At 39.2% G+C, this 16,839-nt stretch overlaps 1 protein-coding gene across 10 annotated transcripts in view; it reads left to right on the top strand.

The window, feature by feature from the left end:
* Positions 1-681: 681 nt before the first annotated feature.
* NETO1 (neuropilin and tolloid like 1) overlaps positions 682-16,839 on the top strand; it is an 81,724-nt gene continuing 65,566 nt past the window's right edge. For 4 of the 10 annotated variants that reach the window (XR_006016744.1, XR_006016747.1, XR_006016745.1 and 1 more), the window contains exons 1-4: positions 700-1,893; positions 5,478-5,531; positions 7,085-7,222; positions 15,217-15,465. Coding sequence is in view for 5 of the 10 variants with exons in the window: in XM_042032613.1 (XP_041888547.1) it covers positions 1,866-1,893; positions 5,478-5,531; positions 7,085-7,222; positions 15,217-15,465 (469 nt within the window). In the remaining 5 variants the exon portion in view is untranslated. Of the gene's footprint in view, positions 1,894-5,477; positions 5,532-7,084; positions 7,223-15,216; positions 15,466-16,839 lie in introns of all 10 variants that reach the window. The other 6 variants (XR_006016754.1, XR_006016750.1, XM_042032635.1 and 3 more) reach the window with 3 other exon arrangements.

Below are 16,839 nucleotides of genomic sequence, written 5' to 3'. Positions count from 1 at the left end.
TTGTTGCAAACGGCGCCAGCATCAGGTGCGGGCAAGGAGGAGCGGCGCCGACACCGCCTCCGAGATGCTGCTGCGGCATGGGGAGCCCGGGGCAGGGGCTGCGGGTACCCGGGTCCCCTGGCTCTGTCCCCATCCCCTCGGGGGTCGGCGGCTTTCCCGCGCCGGCTGTTCCCCAGCCTGGGCGCCGCAACAGCTGTGAAGAGGGGCCGGGGGATCCCATCCTGCTCGCTTGCACTTCTGTGGCACAAATCTTCCCTTATCCCCGTTTCTGCCCGCCGCCTCAGCGGTGCGCTTCGCTCCCTGTCCTTTCTTGCCGCCCTCCCCTCGCCGGGGCCAGGAGTGCCAGGGCCGCGGTGCTGCGGGAGTCAGGTGCCCGCTGCCGCGGCTCTGCAGGGCCGGCTCCCGGGACCAAGGGGGGACACAGTCCTTTCTGTTCATCCACTCCTCCTTTTCTCTTGTTTTCTACTGAGACCATTTCAGGTTCTCTCAATATTCTTATTATGAATATGTTTTCTCTACTGTATTCTTCCCCCCCCCCTCCCCCCCCCCACCTTCCCGCCCTGACCACTAGCCCACCTCAGTCTCGCCAAAGGGATGGGTGTTTGCGGTGGGATGTAGCTGGGGAGGAAGATAAATCCTAGACGCAGGGGGAGGGCGGGAGAGAAAGGGAGAGATTTTGCGGTCGTCTCTGGGCTGATTGGAAGAGGTAATCATTTTATCTGCGGCTGGAGGATTAGCAGATAAACTTTTATTGCTCCTTTTTGTGCGTGTGTGTGTCTTTGTGCGTGCGTGGGTGTGGGTGTGTAGAGGAAGAAGTCGCCTCTCAAGGGGGAAAATCTTTTCAATTTCCCTTTGGCAGGTGCAGGTCAAGGAGGAACTCATGAGCATTTTGTCTGATCCATGAACTGATTGGGAGAGGGGAAGCGATCCCTGTCCTCTTATCCTTCCTTTCCCAGTTTTGAAATCATTCCTTCCCCACCACCGCCGTCCTCCCGTCCTTCCCCTCCTCTTCCCCTTCCCCTGCACTGAATGAATGGAAGAGTCTCCACGGTTTTCTTCTGCTTCTCGCCCTGGACTGGAGAAGTGAGGGGGCATCTATCTATCCTCATCCATCTCTTTTTCGCTCCATCCATTCCCGAGGGGATTTCAGACTGTGCAATGTGTTTTCAGCCTCTTGCCGCTGCTACCACTTGATACTATGCTACGCGCAGGGAGAGGGTTTTGCAAAAATGGATTTATTGTATTTTAAAGGATTTCTTCTCTAATAAGGTTCTCATTGCACACAAGTATGACTAAATCCCCTATTTGGTAAATCTTTCTCTACCCCACCCCTCCTCTTTGGGTTCCCTCCCGCCCGCCCCCACCCCTTCAGAGGAGCAAGCACAGGGAGCTGATGACGGACCCATTAATCCCTTCTTCAATGCATCAAAAGAAGCCGAAGGGCTGGAAGTCGCTGGGCTCGGAGTCCTGCAGAAAATGCTTCGATCTGCTTTTGGTTCTGTATGAAACTGGTGACTAGGGGCTCGGCTCGCTCCGCCGCCGCCGCCCGCCGGCACCTGGATGCGCGGGCCGCCGCCGCCGCCGCCGCCGCCTTGCCCGCCGCCGCCGCGATGCACCGCTCGCGGCGGTGCTGGTGATCGCTCGGGTGTGATGGGATTCAGCCGGCGGTGATCATTTGAAGGCGGTGAGGGAGAGCGAGGGAGAGAAAGGGCTGCTCCGCTCTGCTGTGTGTGGGCTTCGGGATTTTTTTTTCTTTTTTTTTCTTCTTCTTCTTTTCCTACTTCCATCCTCTCCCCGCCACTGGAAGTCCTCCCGTATCTAAATGGAATTAGTGGAGACCGAAGCCCCTTGTGTAAGGAACAGACATGACCCATGGGCGCAGCTTCTTTCACAGTGAGTATCTATTTCCCCCTTCCCACCCCCGACCGAGCTCCACCGCCGCGCACGGGCTCCTGCCCTCCACTGCCTCCACACCTGGCGTAACGGGACGCCCAGACTCCCGCGGCGTGGGGGCGAGCTCCCTCCACGCACACACCGCATCCTCTCCCCCACCACGCTGCGGTGCACCGGAGGGGAGCCGGCGTCTGCCAGCGCCGTGGGGCGGGCGGCGGGACACGCTCCCGGGGGCTGGAGGCTTTCACCTGGGCGCGATGCGTCTGGTGGCTTTTGGCGTGCCGGGAGAGGGGGAGTGGAGCTGCCCCCCGCCGGCCGTGGCTTGAACCGGCCGCCGAGGGCGAGGGGGCGCGGGGCAGCGCCGGGAGCCGCGGCGTCGGGGGGGCGGCCACACCGGGCACGGATCCCGGAGAGCTGCGGGGCGGGGGCGGCGCCTTCGGCTGAAATCCACCAGGATTAGCAAGCAGGCACCGAAATGTATCACCTCCTCTTCCAAGACCCCAGGGGCCTCAAGCTGCGCGGTGGGTCCCCCTCTCCCCCTCTGTTTTGCAGAGGGTCCACTGTTCTGAAGGGGCTAGACTGGACACAGTTCCTCCCAGCGCTTCTCTGTGTGCCCACACCTGTACAATAGCGCTATGGCCAGGTATTGCTTGTCCAACAACTCTTTGCCAGGCTAAGCCACGTCCGTGCCAAATCACAGCCTCCTAAAAGCCTGGCCAAGAGATAAATCACTTAATGTACAGCTTGTAATGAAAAAAATGCACAGATCCAAAAAAGATGGAAAGATGCACAATCAGAGTGGCACTAGAAAGCACGATTATAATAACACCCACGATTAGGAGGGAAACGGGGAGGAGGAAGACAGTGAGAATGCAACAAGAAATTTTGTGGAAACTTCTTTAAAATAATTCCCAAACCGAGATAATCGCAATATTGTCACTATGCTGCCAACGCTTCCCAAGTGACAGTTTTCAGTGAGTGAAGATTCCATGGTTGGTCTCCCTGGGGTCTTTCCACTGCCTCCCCCCCTCCCCCCCGAAAAGCACTGTTCTTTTTCTGTGGCTTGAGAAAGAAGAAGGTGAGGGATCATAGAACAAAATGGTCTGCCTTGTCTGCTTAAAAAAATTGTGTTGTGCTGGCTTCTCCCAAGAAGACCGCAATTTTAGTTACTTTCTGGCAACATGCATATTTTGGTGCTGCTGTTAATAACACTAAAGCAAGAGGCTTTCTCCTTTTTTTTTTTTTAATGGGAGAAATGTTTCATTTTATCTATCCAAATGTTAGATGTTATATATCCAGGATAAAACCAAAACCCCAAAACACTTAGTTTCTTAGTCTCTGCTTGTCTATTAGACTTTATTATCAAGATTATTTTGACTGCTTATTAATAATAAATACTGATATAATGACATGTTATTATAGCTCTATGCTTTGGATAAACAGCTCTGTGGTTTGGAAACCTCTTTTCTAGCAGTTACAGCTGGAACTGAAAAGACCTGTGGTTTTGTTTGTCATATTGGTAATAATATATCTGTGACTTGGACCAACTCTTCTTACTTCTCTAAACTCCACTTTTGTCCATATAGAAAATAAGGGGAAATCTGATAGATAAAGATGCTTGAAATGAACCTATAAGAATCAGATTTGAATTGTTATTAATTGCCTAAAAGAAACACTTCTCACATGGAGTTTGTTCGTCTGTCATGCATCCTATTCTAGCTTCCACAAATTTGTGGGCAGAAGGAACACAGGCAGCTGATTCCATATTCTAATACCAATCTACTTTACACTATTCAGAAATTAGGTATTGTCTGTTGAAGATTTCAGGCATAAATGCACTATGTTCACTGCATGAAACACAGCTAAAGTAAATGAGCAACTTGGTAAAGGGGTGATTCCTGCCTTGCTGTTGCATTTTGGCACAGTCAACAGGCAGAATCCCAGTTAGCATGTATTTCCAGAATTCATCCCTGAGGAAAGTAAGGGCGTGAATGGCTGGGTAGCTTTCAGATCTGAGCAGAAGATGTACTGTTCTCACTGAATGCCCATGACACAGAAGAGTTTTAACTATCAGTGCTGCCAACATCCGTCTCTAGGGGCTTGAGCCTGACCAAGAAATAGTGAATATGCTGCCAAGCCTTCATTTTCCCAGAATTTCAATCTTACCCTGCTTAATAGGGCAGCCATCATCCATGCCTCAAACCCTCTGTCATGTGGGAAAGGTCAAAGACATAGAAATAGAGATATCAATGCCATCAGAATACTGGAAATATGGAGACTGGATTCCTTTGGTGTGAAAATTACACAAAAATTGCCATAAAAAAAGGTGGAAATGGTGAAAGCATCATCATGGAAATGTTCATAGTTACTAGCCCATGGTGGCTTTTGATGTCTCTTGGGGATAATAAGAAGAAATTATGCCATTCAATTACTTTGATTAAAGACCGCTGGACCATCAGTTCCTCATCACAGTCATCAACAACAACAACAACAAAAAGAACAAACAAACAAACACAAAAAAACCCCAAAACCTGACTGATCCAAAAGGCTCTGAATAAGCATGCAATTTCATTTCCACCTTAAGTTCACTGCAGCCTGGGCACTGTGTTTGAGCTTAATGCCAAACTAGCTGGGGCAAAGCCCCAAGCACTCCAAGAACTGATAGATCTGTTCTCTTCTGCTCTTGCTATTCCACTTTCTCTGATAGCCAAAGAAGATATGAATGATGACAAGAAAATCAGTGTGTGATTTCTTCATCAGGTAGCTAGGTAGTCACTTTGATCTTCCAAATTAGTCTCATTATGACTCTGCTAAGGGTTTGCCTCTTAGCCTTTTCTAGTTAAACTGTTATATTTGGAAACTCCCAGAAACCCAGTAATTATCTCCAGGTCAAAGTCCATTTCAGAAAGGTTGCATTTGTGTAACAGGTGTAGTTGTCCTACCATGGTTAGAGACAGTAGATACCTATCTGTAAAATGGGCTGCAGATTCACTGCAGCAAAAGCAACACCCTCTCGACAAGTCAAACAAACTAGATTAATGAGATTGTTAAGCACACACAATAATTTACTTCACTAGAGATTTGCAAATGCTTTGATGGATGTGAAGAACCCAGCCCCTTACTTCTTTCCTACTCCCAGTCCTCATTTGCAGATTTTATTATGCTGTAGAGAGAGACATTGGTGCATACAGTGGCACTGAAATTTAGTCTCCCTCTGTTAAAAGCAGTCACTTTTCTACTACTGACACAAACTACTATTATATAAATAAGTATTGGTAAAAATATTTTTCTCTAATATTAAAGAAAAGGAAAAAATAGGAGGAGAACATCAGTGCCTGTGGATTTTGTTTTAAACCCAAAAGATCTTATCTTTATTTGTTTATTTGGAAAGATAAGTACTTACAAGAACAGGCCACAAAGAAACTTGTTTATATAATATGTGCAATTAAAAGAAGCAAGTAAACATGAAACTTTTTCTTTACATTAATTCTATTTAATTTGTATTCTTGTGAGATATATGTGTACAACTGATTTGATTGCAGGAACTATCACTCTGTGATATTTAATGCATATTTCTCTTTCAGTTGTAGCAAGTCTAATCATCCTACATTTTTCTGGGGCAACCAAAAAAGGAACAGGTATGTAAACTTCAGACATTTTTGTCAGACAATATATTAGAGACCAAAATATGGATTTGAGTTTTTAGTTTAGTTTTTGAAATTTTTAGTAGCTCATTTATTTCCAGTGTCTGCCCTTTGTCCATTTTTTTGGAGTATTCACATGCCTGTACACATTCAAAAAATCCAGAGGTACTCACCAGGCTCAGCCTGACTCTAACTAAAGACTGTAAAATACTCCCACTTTCAAATTGGGAAGTCCAGTTTGGACACTCAGCTACCTACACTTAAAATCTTTTTTCTTGTTGAAGTATTATTAAAAACCTGAAATTGGGTATCATGGGTGCATCTGTGCAGGGGGAGTATAGAAAGAGATTCTTAAAAGCCTTGGATGCTCAGTGGGAGGGAGAGCCAAGCAGGGAACGCTGCTAAGCCCAGCGTCTGTCTGAACCGGTGTCTGAATGCACAGTCCCTGCAGGCCAGAATTAATTTCAGGAAGTTAGAGTCCATGTTATACTCTGCCTGGTTACAAACCAGGGTGAAGAAGAAATGCCTGCAGATTATAAATCAGATCTCAGATGGTTAATATCATCCTTGAAAGGTGCTTGTTTTTCTCCATTGATTGTAAGAGGGAGCCTCAAACACCTTTACTCTACACACCAGGGAATTAAGTTATGTGGGACAGTCATTTGATAATAGATACCTCATTCAGAGTAACACTGGTTTAGAATCTACTATCCTTCCTTTTAATAGCAGCCTAGATATATTTCATTCTCAAAGGTCTATCTCATTTACCCTACTTGTTAAAGAATGATGCTCAGGAAGGGATCCCTCATTTTCTTCAGCTTGAACTGGCCCAAACCTTTGTCTCCAGTCTCTGCCAGAGTACAGGAAGAAATGCAAGAGATTCAGGGCTATGAAGAAAGCAAACAAGAAGGTCTGACTCTGCTCTCTGATGATTCACTTAGGAGAAGGGAAGTTCTGGGCTGTGATTCCTGGCCTCAGAGCTATTTATTAATTTTACAGCAAACAGCAAGATAAAAATAATCTATGAACCAGATTCCAGGAATTCCCCTGTCTACCTCTGTCCGGTGAATAGAGTAAATATGCTACAGATTTAAAACAGCTTCTATATATGATCATAATTCTATGGGTTATTTCCTTGATTTTGTGACCAATATATTCCTGTATTACGGCATGAAGCTTGCTGACAGAGCACATGCTTGAGCTTTTTGAGATGTATGAGTGGGAAATTCATGTCTTCCAATTCTCAAGCACGTGCTTTCCCTAGAAAGTTATTATTTTAAAAGCATACAAATTTGTTTTCCCCTAGACATCCAAGCCTCTCCTCTGCTTTGAAAAAAGTGTTTTGAGTAAGAATTATATGTTTTTACCCCTAAAGAACAGCCTTCTTTTCCTCTAATCAATAATCATACTCAGTCTTAACAGAGAAAAGTTTGAGGCCACTGACAGAAAGGGGCTGTTGCATTTATCCTGTAAGAGAGTTCTAAGTGTCATGTGGACATAATAATTTGTGAGCTAATTATATAATGCTTAATGTCATCGTTTTACAGAAAAGCAAACTTCTTCCGAAGGACAGAGACCAGTGCAGTGTGGATCTTGGACAAAATATGCAGAAGGAGGGATCTTCACTTCTCCAAATTACCCCAACAAGTATCCTCCAGACAGAGAGTGCGTCTACATTATAGAAGGTGACCAAAAGAAGAATCTTTATATTTTACCATCAACTGAATTAAAAAGAATGTTTTATTTTACTATATGGGAAGAATAGGTAAAGTCATGGTAATAAATCTTTTCAAGACACAAGATTTAGAGAACCGCTTGTTTTCTATCTTGATATAAATTAGTTGAGGTGGTAAGTATGTGTGACTCAGTAATAAGCAGAGCAATTTATTTCAGGATATTTAGAGAATTAATAGAACCTAAAATGCTGTAACGTGACAGAAGAAAGGGTATTTTAAAATGAGTAGTAGAAGTGAACACAGGAAACAAAAATGCTTTTGACTTTCATGCAAACATTTTAAACTTCCCATAACTGAATCAGAGATGACAAGCTTAGCTAGGCAAGGTACAGTAAAAGAAGTTGTACAAAAAATACCCATATAGTGAGTGTAAAGATTATTTTCCATCCAGTTGTTCATAAGAAATGAAAATGAAAAAAGCCCAACCTACAAAATAAAACTAGAAAAGAATAAACATTAGCATGAAGCACTAAGACTTAGTTTTTAAAGAGTAGACAATTGCAGGCATGGAAGTGATGTAGGAAAGGCTAAAGGTGTATTACAAACAAATTGTGTGGTTTCTTTTCATTAGTCTTAGTACAATGGATATTGGAGGGATTGTTGTAATAATGAATCTGTAGAAAGAAATAGAGATTAGATCCTGTCAGAGCTCAGAAAAGATGAATCAGGTACTGTATAGTAAGACCCTGGAACCAATAAGTTGCTTTCGTGAGTTGTGAATACATGTTGAATAAAACAGTGATGCTCTTCTATCCATGCTTCATTTAGAGAATTATTAATTAATTAATGATGGAACCAGGAATTATAGAAATAATTATTTTATCAAAGACGCAGGTAGTACCAAGATGTATTTCCAAAGATATATAGCTGATTTAAATTGAATTAGCTGCTCTAGACCCACACACACTATGCACTTTTAGAGAGGCAAAAATCAGAGCAAAATGGCTGAATTCTACGTAGGTGCTAGATAACTTGACTGAAGTCAGAAAAGGTGCTTATAAACAATGTAGGCCAAACAAGCTCTTAAGAGAAAATTTATGCTAGTCTGTCTTTGTATATAAGTCTGAAATTTAAGCAGATGTATGGTAAATATTTAAATTCCTTCATAGTTTAATAATTGGTTTAAAATAATATTTTTTTTAAAAAAAGATAAATGTATAGGTTCAAAATACACAACCTAGCATTTTTTTTTCTGGTTACACTTATGTTGTTAGATCCAGGTCTTTTTGCATATATTGATCAAATTACCTAACACTCCTGTGAGACTGGGAAGAAGCAAGCTTGTTTTATCTCCAAAGATCTGAAACACAGGATGTTTTATCATTAAAGAGAAAGGGTGTAGAAAAAACCCCACCATCTTTGTAAATTTAGTCCCATATCTCAGGTCATGAGATGTTCCTCCTCACAGTAAGAACGTGCCTGAAAGTCCAGTGTTGTAAAGACTTTTGTCTTTATTATAGTACTTAGGTACTTACAAAAACATAGTTAATATACCAAAATAATGTGATTTAAAATACCTAAAAATGTAAGTGCCTAAGAAAAGTTTAAGAAGGAAATATTTAGTCAACCAGCTTATATGACGAAGACAAAATTCCACATTGACAAGTTTAGAGCAATGTATAGAAAAAAGAGTAAACTCAACAGGCATCTGGTTATAATTTATTGGAAAATTAAATCTTGTAAAAACCAGTTGAACACAATATTGTTTATGGCACTGATATTTTCTTCTTCCCATTCTGCCTAATCAACAGTTTGGATTGCAGCTGGACATTTTAAAACCCACAATGGAAGTAGTTCTATGAGCACATAATTTGATGACAGCCATGGACATCGCACAACATTCTCGGATCTGATCTCCCCATGTCTATTTCTGTCTCCTAAAAAAATCAGGAATAGTCATGTCTGTCTGGAAAATGTCACAAAAACAAGCAGAGATATAGTAAGATGTCTGAACAATAATATTTTAAAATGTGGCAGATTTAAAAAAGAAGTCAAAAGAAGTACTGAAGGTTAACAAAAACTTTTTTGTAGTGAGAATAAATTATTTGTCCATATTTATTCTTTTTGCAACATATAAAAATGGCAGAAAATGATAAAGAAGGCTAAAAAGTAGAAACTTTTCCCCAAATCTTTTATATTCTGTGGAACTCATTGTCACAAGAGACTGAGGTTAAAGGATTGCAAAAAAGCCATATTAATCATTTTACTGATAGCAGTCTTTGAGATCAGATAACAATCTGTGGAAATTGTGAATAATCCTGACTAATGGAGGACGTAAGTATTTTAGAGTAAGACAGAAACATCTCCATATGCATTTTATTTCTATATTTATTATTGAAATTTCAATATGCTTCAATAGCTTCTGAATCCAGTTGAATGCCAAGTACCAAAGTAGAGGGACAGTTTATGTGATCTATAACATCATCCCCCCATTGCTATCTCCCTGTTGTATGTCTCAGGGAGTGCAGCATACCAGGACTGTATATGCCATACTGAAAGCTCTATGGTGTGAGTGTAAATACATATATGAATCACTAGGTTCTTTCTTGGCTGCTTGAATTCGTTCTGTCATTTATTTGTTATCAAAAAGTCTTAGGGAAAATTCAAACGTAATTCCTAGTGACTTTAGTGGTGTTCACTAAGGACTCCAGCTTGTAGTATGTTGTAAACAATTGAATTTCATCTCATTTTTTCCCTTCACGTTGTAGCTCAACTGATATGTATGCAAGCCTTTCATCATGTCAAAATTACTTTGGTGAAGTAAAGGAGCTGGCAAAGTTGCAATGATCATAGACTCTGAATTTCTAAAAGAGAAGAGGATTTCTGAATGCAGAGGCTTCTATCCTAGCAGTCAAAGATATAAGCAAATCAAACAGCTGGAAATTTCTTAGATTATTTTTCTTTTTCTCTCTTTTTTTTTTTTAAGTTCTGTTTTAGTAGTTATGATAATGAACTCTTGGGAAAACTAGGAATTTTAAAGTCTGGGTTGAATGCCTTTCTAAAAGAAATCCTTTTGGTCATCTAGAAATCATGGACTCTGTACAAAAATTGTTATGCTACGGTGGAGTGTCACAAGTGAGGCTTGGAGGAGGAGTGTACAACTCCCCAAGGAACTTCTGATGAATCCCATTTGCCATCCCAAAATGCAATGAGAATTTGTTCTTTTTGTTTGTTTTGGTTTGTTTTTTTTCTTTCAGTCTTATTTGGCATATAGAAAACATAGAGAATAGCTGAGTGTTTGGCCAAATTTCACCCTTATTTTGCATATTCGTGATTCTAACCTGACAAAATTCACAGCTGCCCAGAACAATCACAGCAGTGACAGCATTAGCGTTTGCCAGACTGCAGAACATTTGGCGTATGTGCTACAAAGGGAAATTTGCACAGGAGATTTTGTAGGAGCAAAAGCTTTTATTCATATTAAAATATTTGGGGAGCAGGATAGTCATACTTTACACACTACAACTTGAGAATTGGTTTGGCAATCCTGTAAGTAAAATACCTGTAAAATTTTAGCCATTCTTCAGCTTTTAATAATTAAGTTCAGCTTATTTATAAACATAGTTGGGGACTAGAATTGCTTTACGGAGATATGAAATAAATCTTCCACTTTACATGTTTGAGCATGTAGAGTTAGCGCTCTTGAAGGTCTCACGTTCTCATAAAAGACCATTAAGCTCTTTCATTCTAGATATTTCACAGGTGTTAGAAAATTGTCATGTTACCACTGAATGAAAATCCTCTGCTCAAGGTCCTTTTGTATTTCACAGTGATTTGTGTATTCAAAAAAGTTTTCATAAAAACAATGAAAGAATCCTCTTTTGAAATGAAGATAAATGTGGTTTTCTTACCAATAATAGCTGGACAACCAGAAGGAATGACGATTATTGAAACTATTAGTAGGGTAGCAGCTCATAGAGATGGGAGTAGGTGTTGAGTTCAGTTTCTCATTTCCATGCAGTGTGGCAAATTGAAACAGATTTTTTCACTTAACTTCAGCTGTCACTTAGACAGACTTAGAAGCTGATCAGAATTAAAACCTTAATTGTGTAGCCTTACTGCGACTGTTTTACTGCAAGCTGGAACCCAATGACTTTTTTTTTCATTGGATGTAAAATCTCAAGACAGCACTTGTTTAAGATAATTAGATGAAAAGTATGACAAGACATGCAAACATTAAGTTGGTCTTTCCACAGTATTAAACATTTTTGAAGAAAGCTAATTAAAGTTAAATATGGAAGTTTTGAGATTTGAAATTGAATCATTTTATGAGACAATATATTATTCAATATATTTCATTTGGAGTTGACAACAACTTTTCCTGACATCGTAACCACAAAAGAAGTCCTGAAGATGTGAATGGGCTTTACCTGTGAATAAGGGTACTAGAAATGAACACTCCATCCCTCCTTTTCTGATTAGATGGCCAGATGCCAATCTAGTCTGGAAGACTGGCATATTCTGGATTTCTTTTTGTTTTATTTTTCTGTAGGTACACATGCATTATTATTAGTGACTATTCTGGACTTGGTCCCAGCTTATTTCTGTAAGTTTTACTGTGACCTCATTTACAGATGCTTTGTTGCAAAAGCTGTGGCACAAGATGTATATTTAAACAATAGCTGCTTGTTCTATCTTGTATTTAGCAAAGAAAACCCTTATTAAAGCCAGAGTATAAGTGTGAAATTATACCATTTTTGCTAAAAGGAACTTAAAGTTGAAAATGTGAATTATGTGTTTTCATCCCTTATGGTCATTTCTAGGAAGCGTTGATTAATTTTGTGTCTTATGTAGATAATTGCAAGCAAAACACTTAACCATTAACTAAATATGAAAGACAAGATGAAGACCAGACGTGCATTTAAAAGCACTTGATGAAAAGGTCGTGGATGTGCGTTGCACCCAGGAGTTACGCACAGTTACAGAAACATGAAGTGTTCCTACTGGCACGGCCAAAATGATGCCAGAATGTGACTTTACATTTAAGGAGTGTGAACGGGCAGTGGTCCAGCCCTCAAATTCAGTCTCCAGCCTTGTTTTATCTCCAGTGGAGAAGTGGTGCTAATGAATGTTCAATGCTCCATTCTTAGAGTGAAGACTCTATGGAACTTTTGGGGAAAAGTGGAAACTCTTGAGCCGTCGTGGAGCTGATGCGATTCTCTCTGATCCTTTAGCAAGATCTGAGCTTCACTAGGAAAAGCCTCATCTTGACTTTGTTGAAAAATAAATAAAAGCAGAATGGTTTAAACTATAGCAATATTCTGATCATAAAACTGGTTAGCAATGTGAGATTCAGAGACCTACGTGGAGTTTGTGGAAATTGTGCTTTTTCTCAGGTTGTGCATTCACCCAGTCAATAGATGTCATGTGTAACTGTAGGCCTAATTCTAATTTGCCCACAATCTTTCCTTTTGTATTATACCAAGGCTAGAGCTGGCTCTAGGGCTCCTTTTCAACACCAAAAATCATGTCAAATGACTGAACTAAGCTCTGAGGGCCCTGTGGCCATTTCTAACATGTTACATGAGTCTTGAATACAAACACCTGTTAAGGGTTAACTATGGGTCAGCACTTGTAATGCTTTTCTTGGTATGGAATAAGGCAGCAGAAAAGAAAGTTTGTAAAGGACAAATATGTTATGATAATGGCACAAGCCATTTTTGAAGTACTTTGTGGCTGTGGGAAGCACAGAAGCCATACACTGTGTTATGCTGCTGTATGACACTAACAGTTGTAGGAGAATTGATCTTCATATCTAGTTTGTGACGTTAAAACATTACAATAAACTCTAGGCAGGTTAATAGCATAACATTGGAGTCGTGCATGTCTAAGACTTTCAAGCCATGATGAACATTCTTAAGATTACCTGAAGTGTTGTTAGGATAGAATTTCTGACACCTGACTGTGGTCCTTAGGTGAATGATGAACAGTTCTCAACAAATCTCCTTAAATGGAATAGGAACATGCAGAATATGATCCTAGACTGAAAGTTGTTGATTGCTCTCTTCTGTCCTAGTATTGCTTAGTTGAGTTTAAATCAATAATTTTTATAAAAGTGTAAAGTCAAGGATAGAAGCATCTCAATAAAATTAATCAATGACATCTTCAGGTATTTAATCTTTCACTATAATCTAAAAAGATTTACTTTGGTCTTCAAAACTCACCAAACTCAACATCACTATGACCTCCCTTAGAATCTTTATTATCTGACCCTACTTTTGTAAATTTTTTTGTACTTTCAAGGAGGTTAATTTTCCACAGACTGTGAATTTGGTGCAATTATAGGTGTAACATAAACCGTTGCTTTTGCTATTGAATTTGTATCACAAATTTCCTGTAAATTAGTATAAATAATGACAAGTCAATAGTAAGTACTTCCCTGAATGTGCACTTCTTCAGATTGAGAACAGTAAAAAAGGTTTCTTTCTCATGTTAAATTAAATGTTTTAATATATATCAATCATCCAATTATATTAGCATTGTAAGTAAAGCTGCTAAAATAATCTTTCTTATCAGATAATATGTTTTATTAACTTCCTTCTTAAATGATCCTCATAAAATGAGGCTGTATTTATTTACATGAAATAGTTGTAAAAGGGATCTGACTATGTGGTCTTATGTAAAGGTTTCAAAATTTACCTAATATCTTCTTACTCAGTTAATTTAAAATAGTATCTCTTCTTTATGCGATTAATGAGTTCATGCCAAAAACTTCATTTTAAAACATTTCAAAATCCAAACAAGGTTTAAGTTCTGGTCACACTGACAGTTTTCTTATTACTCCGGAGGAAAGAAATGTAGAGATACTGACTCCTGGAGTGGCTGCAGTTTCCGTGCTAAGCTTATGCACTCAGCATGGAGTTTGATCTTGCATATTTTCATGAGAAAAGAACGGTAACTCTGGCAAAGCTCATAGCAATACAAACCTCTTTTGATATGTGTAAAGTGTCGGACATGATCCCATGAGAGGCACAGTGGGCAATGACACAACAAATCCTTGTCTTAGTAGAGGGCTTTGTCAGCAAAAGGCTCTAACGCACTATGCTCTAGATGTGGAAGGCACACAGTTTTTGCTATGGACAGCATTAAGTGTAGAAAACAGTGAACCTCTAGGAGGCTGCCTCTGATAAAATACATAGATCAAACCATGTTATTTTTCCTCCTTTTAATAAAATACTATATTTCTACCAGTTACTTTTTTGCTTTATACAGGAGATGCCAGGGAATATTTGTTTTAGAGATCATTTCATCTCTAGACTTTGTACCTATCACTGAAGATGGACTTTTTTAATGTCTAGTTAAGTGATCACTATGAAGTTCCTTCAAGGTTTTCAGTATATCATTTGCTCTTCAATTATCATGCTTATCTAGTTCTTCCTTAAGTGAGAATTAACTGCATTTGTTCTTATGTTTCCAATGAGATGATAAATAATTCTGCGTATAAGCAATTACACTCCAGTTTGTCAGTGCAATACATATAGGAACATAATCTGTCCACTTGTGCTACACAAACTGTAGCACAGTTCTGATCAGCTTTTTCTTCATCATCTTTGACAGTACTAGGTATAAAAATGTATTCTGCTTAACACCCCTCCCCCAAATAAAAGAGAAAAAATATTTTTCTAAATATGTAAGTTTCTTAGAAAGATTATATGTCTGAAGAAATTGTTCCTGACTATATCTTTCTTTTCATCATAAATATCTCTCTTAGCTTTACTAAGCACTGCTGTTAAGAGTGCTCTTTTTAAGAGGAAAACAGTAGACAAGTAACCTGACTCTGTGAAATCTATAAAAAATACAGATGTACTAATTTTCAAACAAGTTTTTAAACAAAATGTTAAGATGCATGCAAAATTGGTATCTTTGATTTTCTTCAGTTTTGCTTTAGTTTTGAAGGGTCTTGGGTTAGAAAAATACTAAGATAATTTTCTTTTTGTCTTTAGCTGCTCCTAGACAATGCATTGAACTACACTTTGATGAAAAATATTCCATAGAGCCTTCTTGGGAGTGTAAATTTGACCATATTGAAGTACGAGATGGACCTTTTGGCTTTTCCCCAATCATTGGACGTTTCTGTGGACAGCAAAATCCACCTATGATAAAATCCAGTGGCAGATTCCTGTGGATTAAATTTTTTGCTGATGGTGAACTGGAATCTATTGGGTTTTCTGCTCGGTATAATTTTACACCTGGTAAGTACAAACCATCAAACTTTTTAATAGAAAAAGCTTATCATGATAACTTTTCTAACGATGTATTATCTTGCTGTTGAATAATATCTTTAGCTGGGACTTTGTTTATTATCAAGGAAGGTATTAATAGGAAATTGATAGAGGTCATATGTATTTTTGCATAGCAAGTAAGGCTTATTCAAGGGAAAAATTTTCAGATTCTGAAGTTTTTAAAAGTATTTTTTTCAAGTGAATGCTATTACAGAAAACCATTCAAAATGTTTCATGGGAAGTTATGTGTTTTATGCTTGACTGTTACACTGTACAGCTTTTCTTTCAAAAAGATCATTGATAAAGTATTCTAATAAAAAAATGTAATTATCTCAGAAAATTCCATCATCGCTTTTCCACTTCACCAAACATTTCCCCAGCTGAGGAGTAGAATAGTTCTTCTTTCTCAATAAAGCAAACTATTACAAATATTACCAGAGGACATGAGAGGTTCAAACAGTAACATGTATTAAATATTTTTCTAAAAAGGCTGTAAATCTTAATTGCAAGTGTACAAGTATTCCTAGCCACTGTTTAAATCTACTTTATTAAAGTAAAACAAAATTCATAGTCATACTTTTGATTAATTCCCTTGCTCCCCCACTTATTAACAAAAGATTGCTGATTTTAAATGTCTTCTTGGGCTGCAGCTACACTATACTGCACTGCACTGCACTGCTGGATGTGACGTAGTTCTATGACTTATGTTTTGAGTGATGAGTCATACTTCAATATAGCTCACTCTAAAGCACTGTAATTATTAGGTATTTTTGTCAATTATGTCACGATTGTTTCAGCTGAATTGTTGTATTAGGTTGAACAATATTCTCTACAATATCACCCAAAATTAGCAGACCCAAAATTCTTCCTTAATCATGCCAGTACCCTCATAGAAGATGGCAGGTCTACATGCTCTATGTTGTTCTTCTTTTTGGTTTTCTTTCATTAATGGAAGGAAAATAGCTATAAAATTAATCAACATAGTTAAATTTTCTTTCAAGTCAAGGATACTGTTTTGCAGTGGGTAAACGTATTTAGAAGGTTCAAGATGGCAACAGAAGACAGAATTTCTGTAGCAAATCATCTGATAGCCAGGTATATATATCTATTGTAAATTCCAAGACAACGGACAAAATTTTGTTGTAATCATGCGTGTCCACTCTGAAAACGGAGTTAAATTTTTATTTCTCATTTACCATGGGTCTGTGGGCTTTTACCATTTCCTCACCCTGTGCCATAAGAGCTTTGCTTTAGATTTCTTGACCTTTTTTTTGACAAAGGGTTGTGCATTATGGTTGAAAAGATACCCATAGCACAATCTTCAGCTTACTCTGTCTAAAAAAA

This window comes from Corvus kubaryi, unplaced genomic scaffold, assembly GCF_017639235.1.
Source record: "Corvus kubaryi isolate FWS band 111438036 unplaced genomic scaffold, C.kubaryi_AGA036_p1.0 132, whole genome shotgun sequence".
Taxonomy (NCBI): domain Eukaryota; kingdom Metazoa; phylum Chordata; class Aves; order Passeriformes; family Corvidae; genus Corvus; species Corvus kubaryi.
This window is presented reverse-complemented; position numbering and strand designations above follow the sequence as displayed.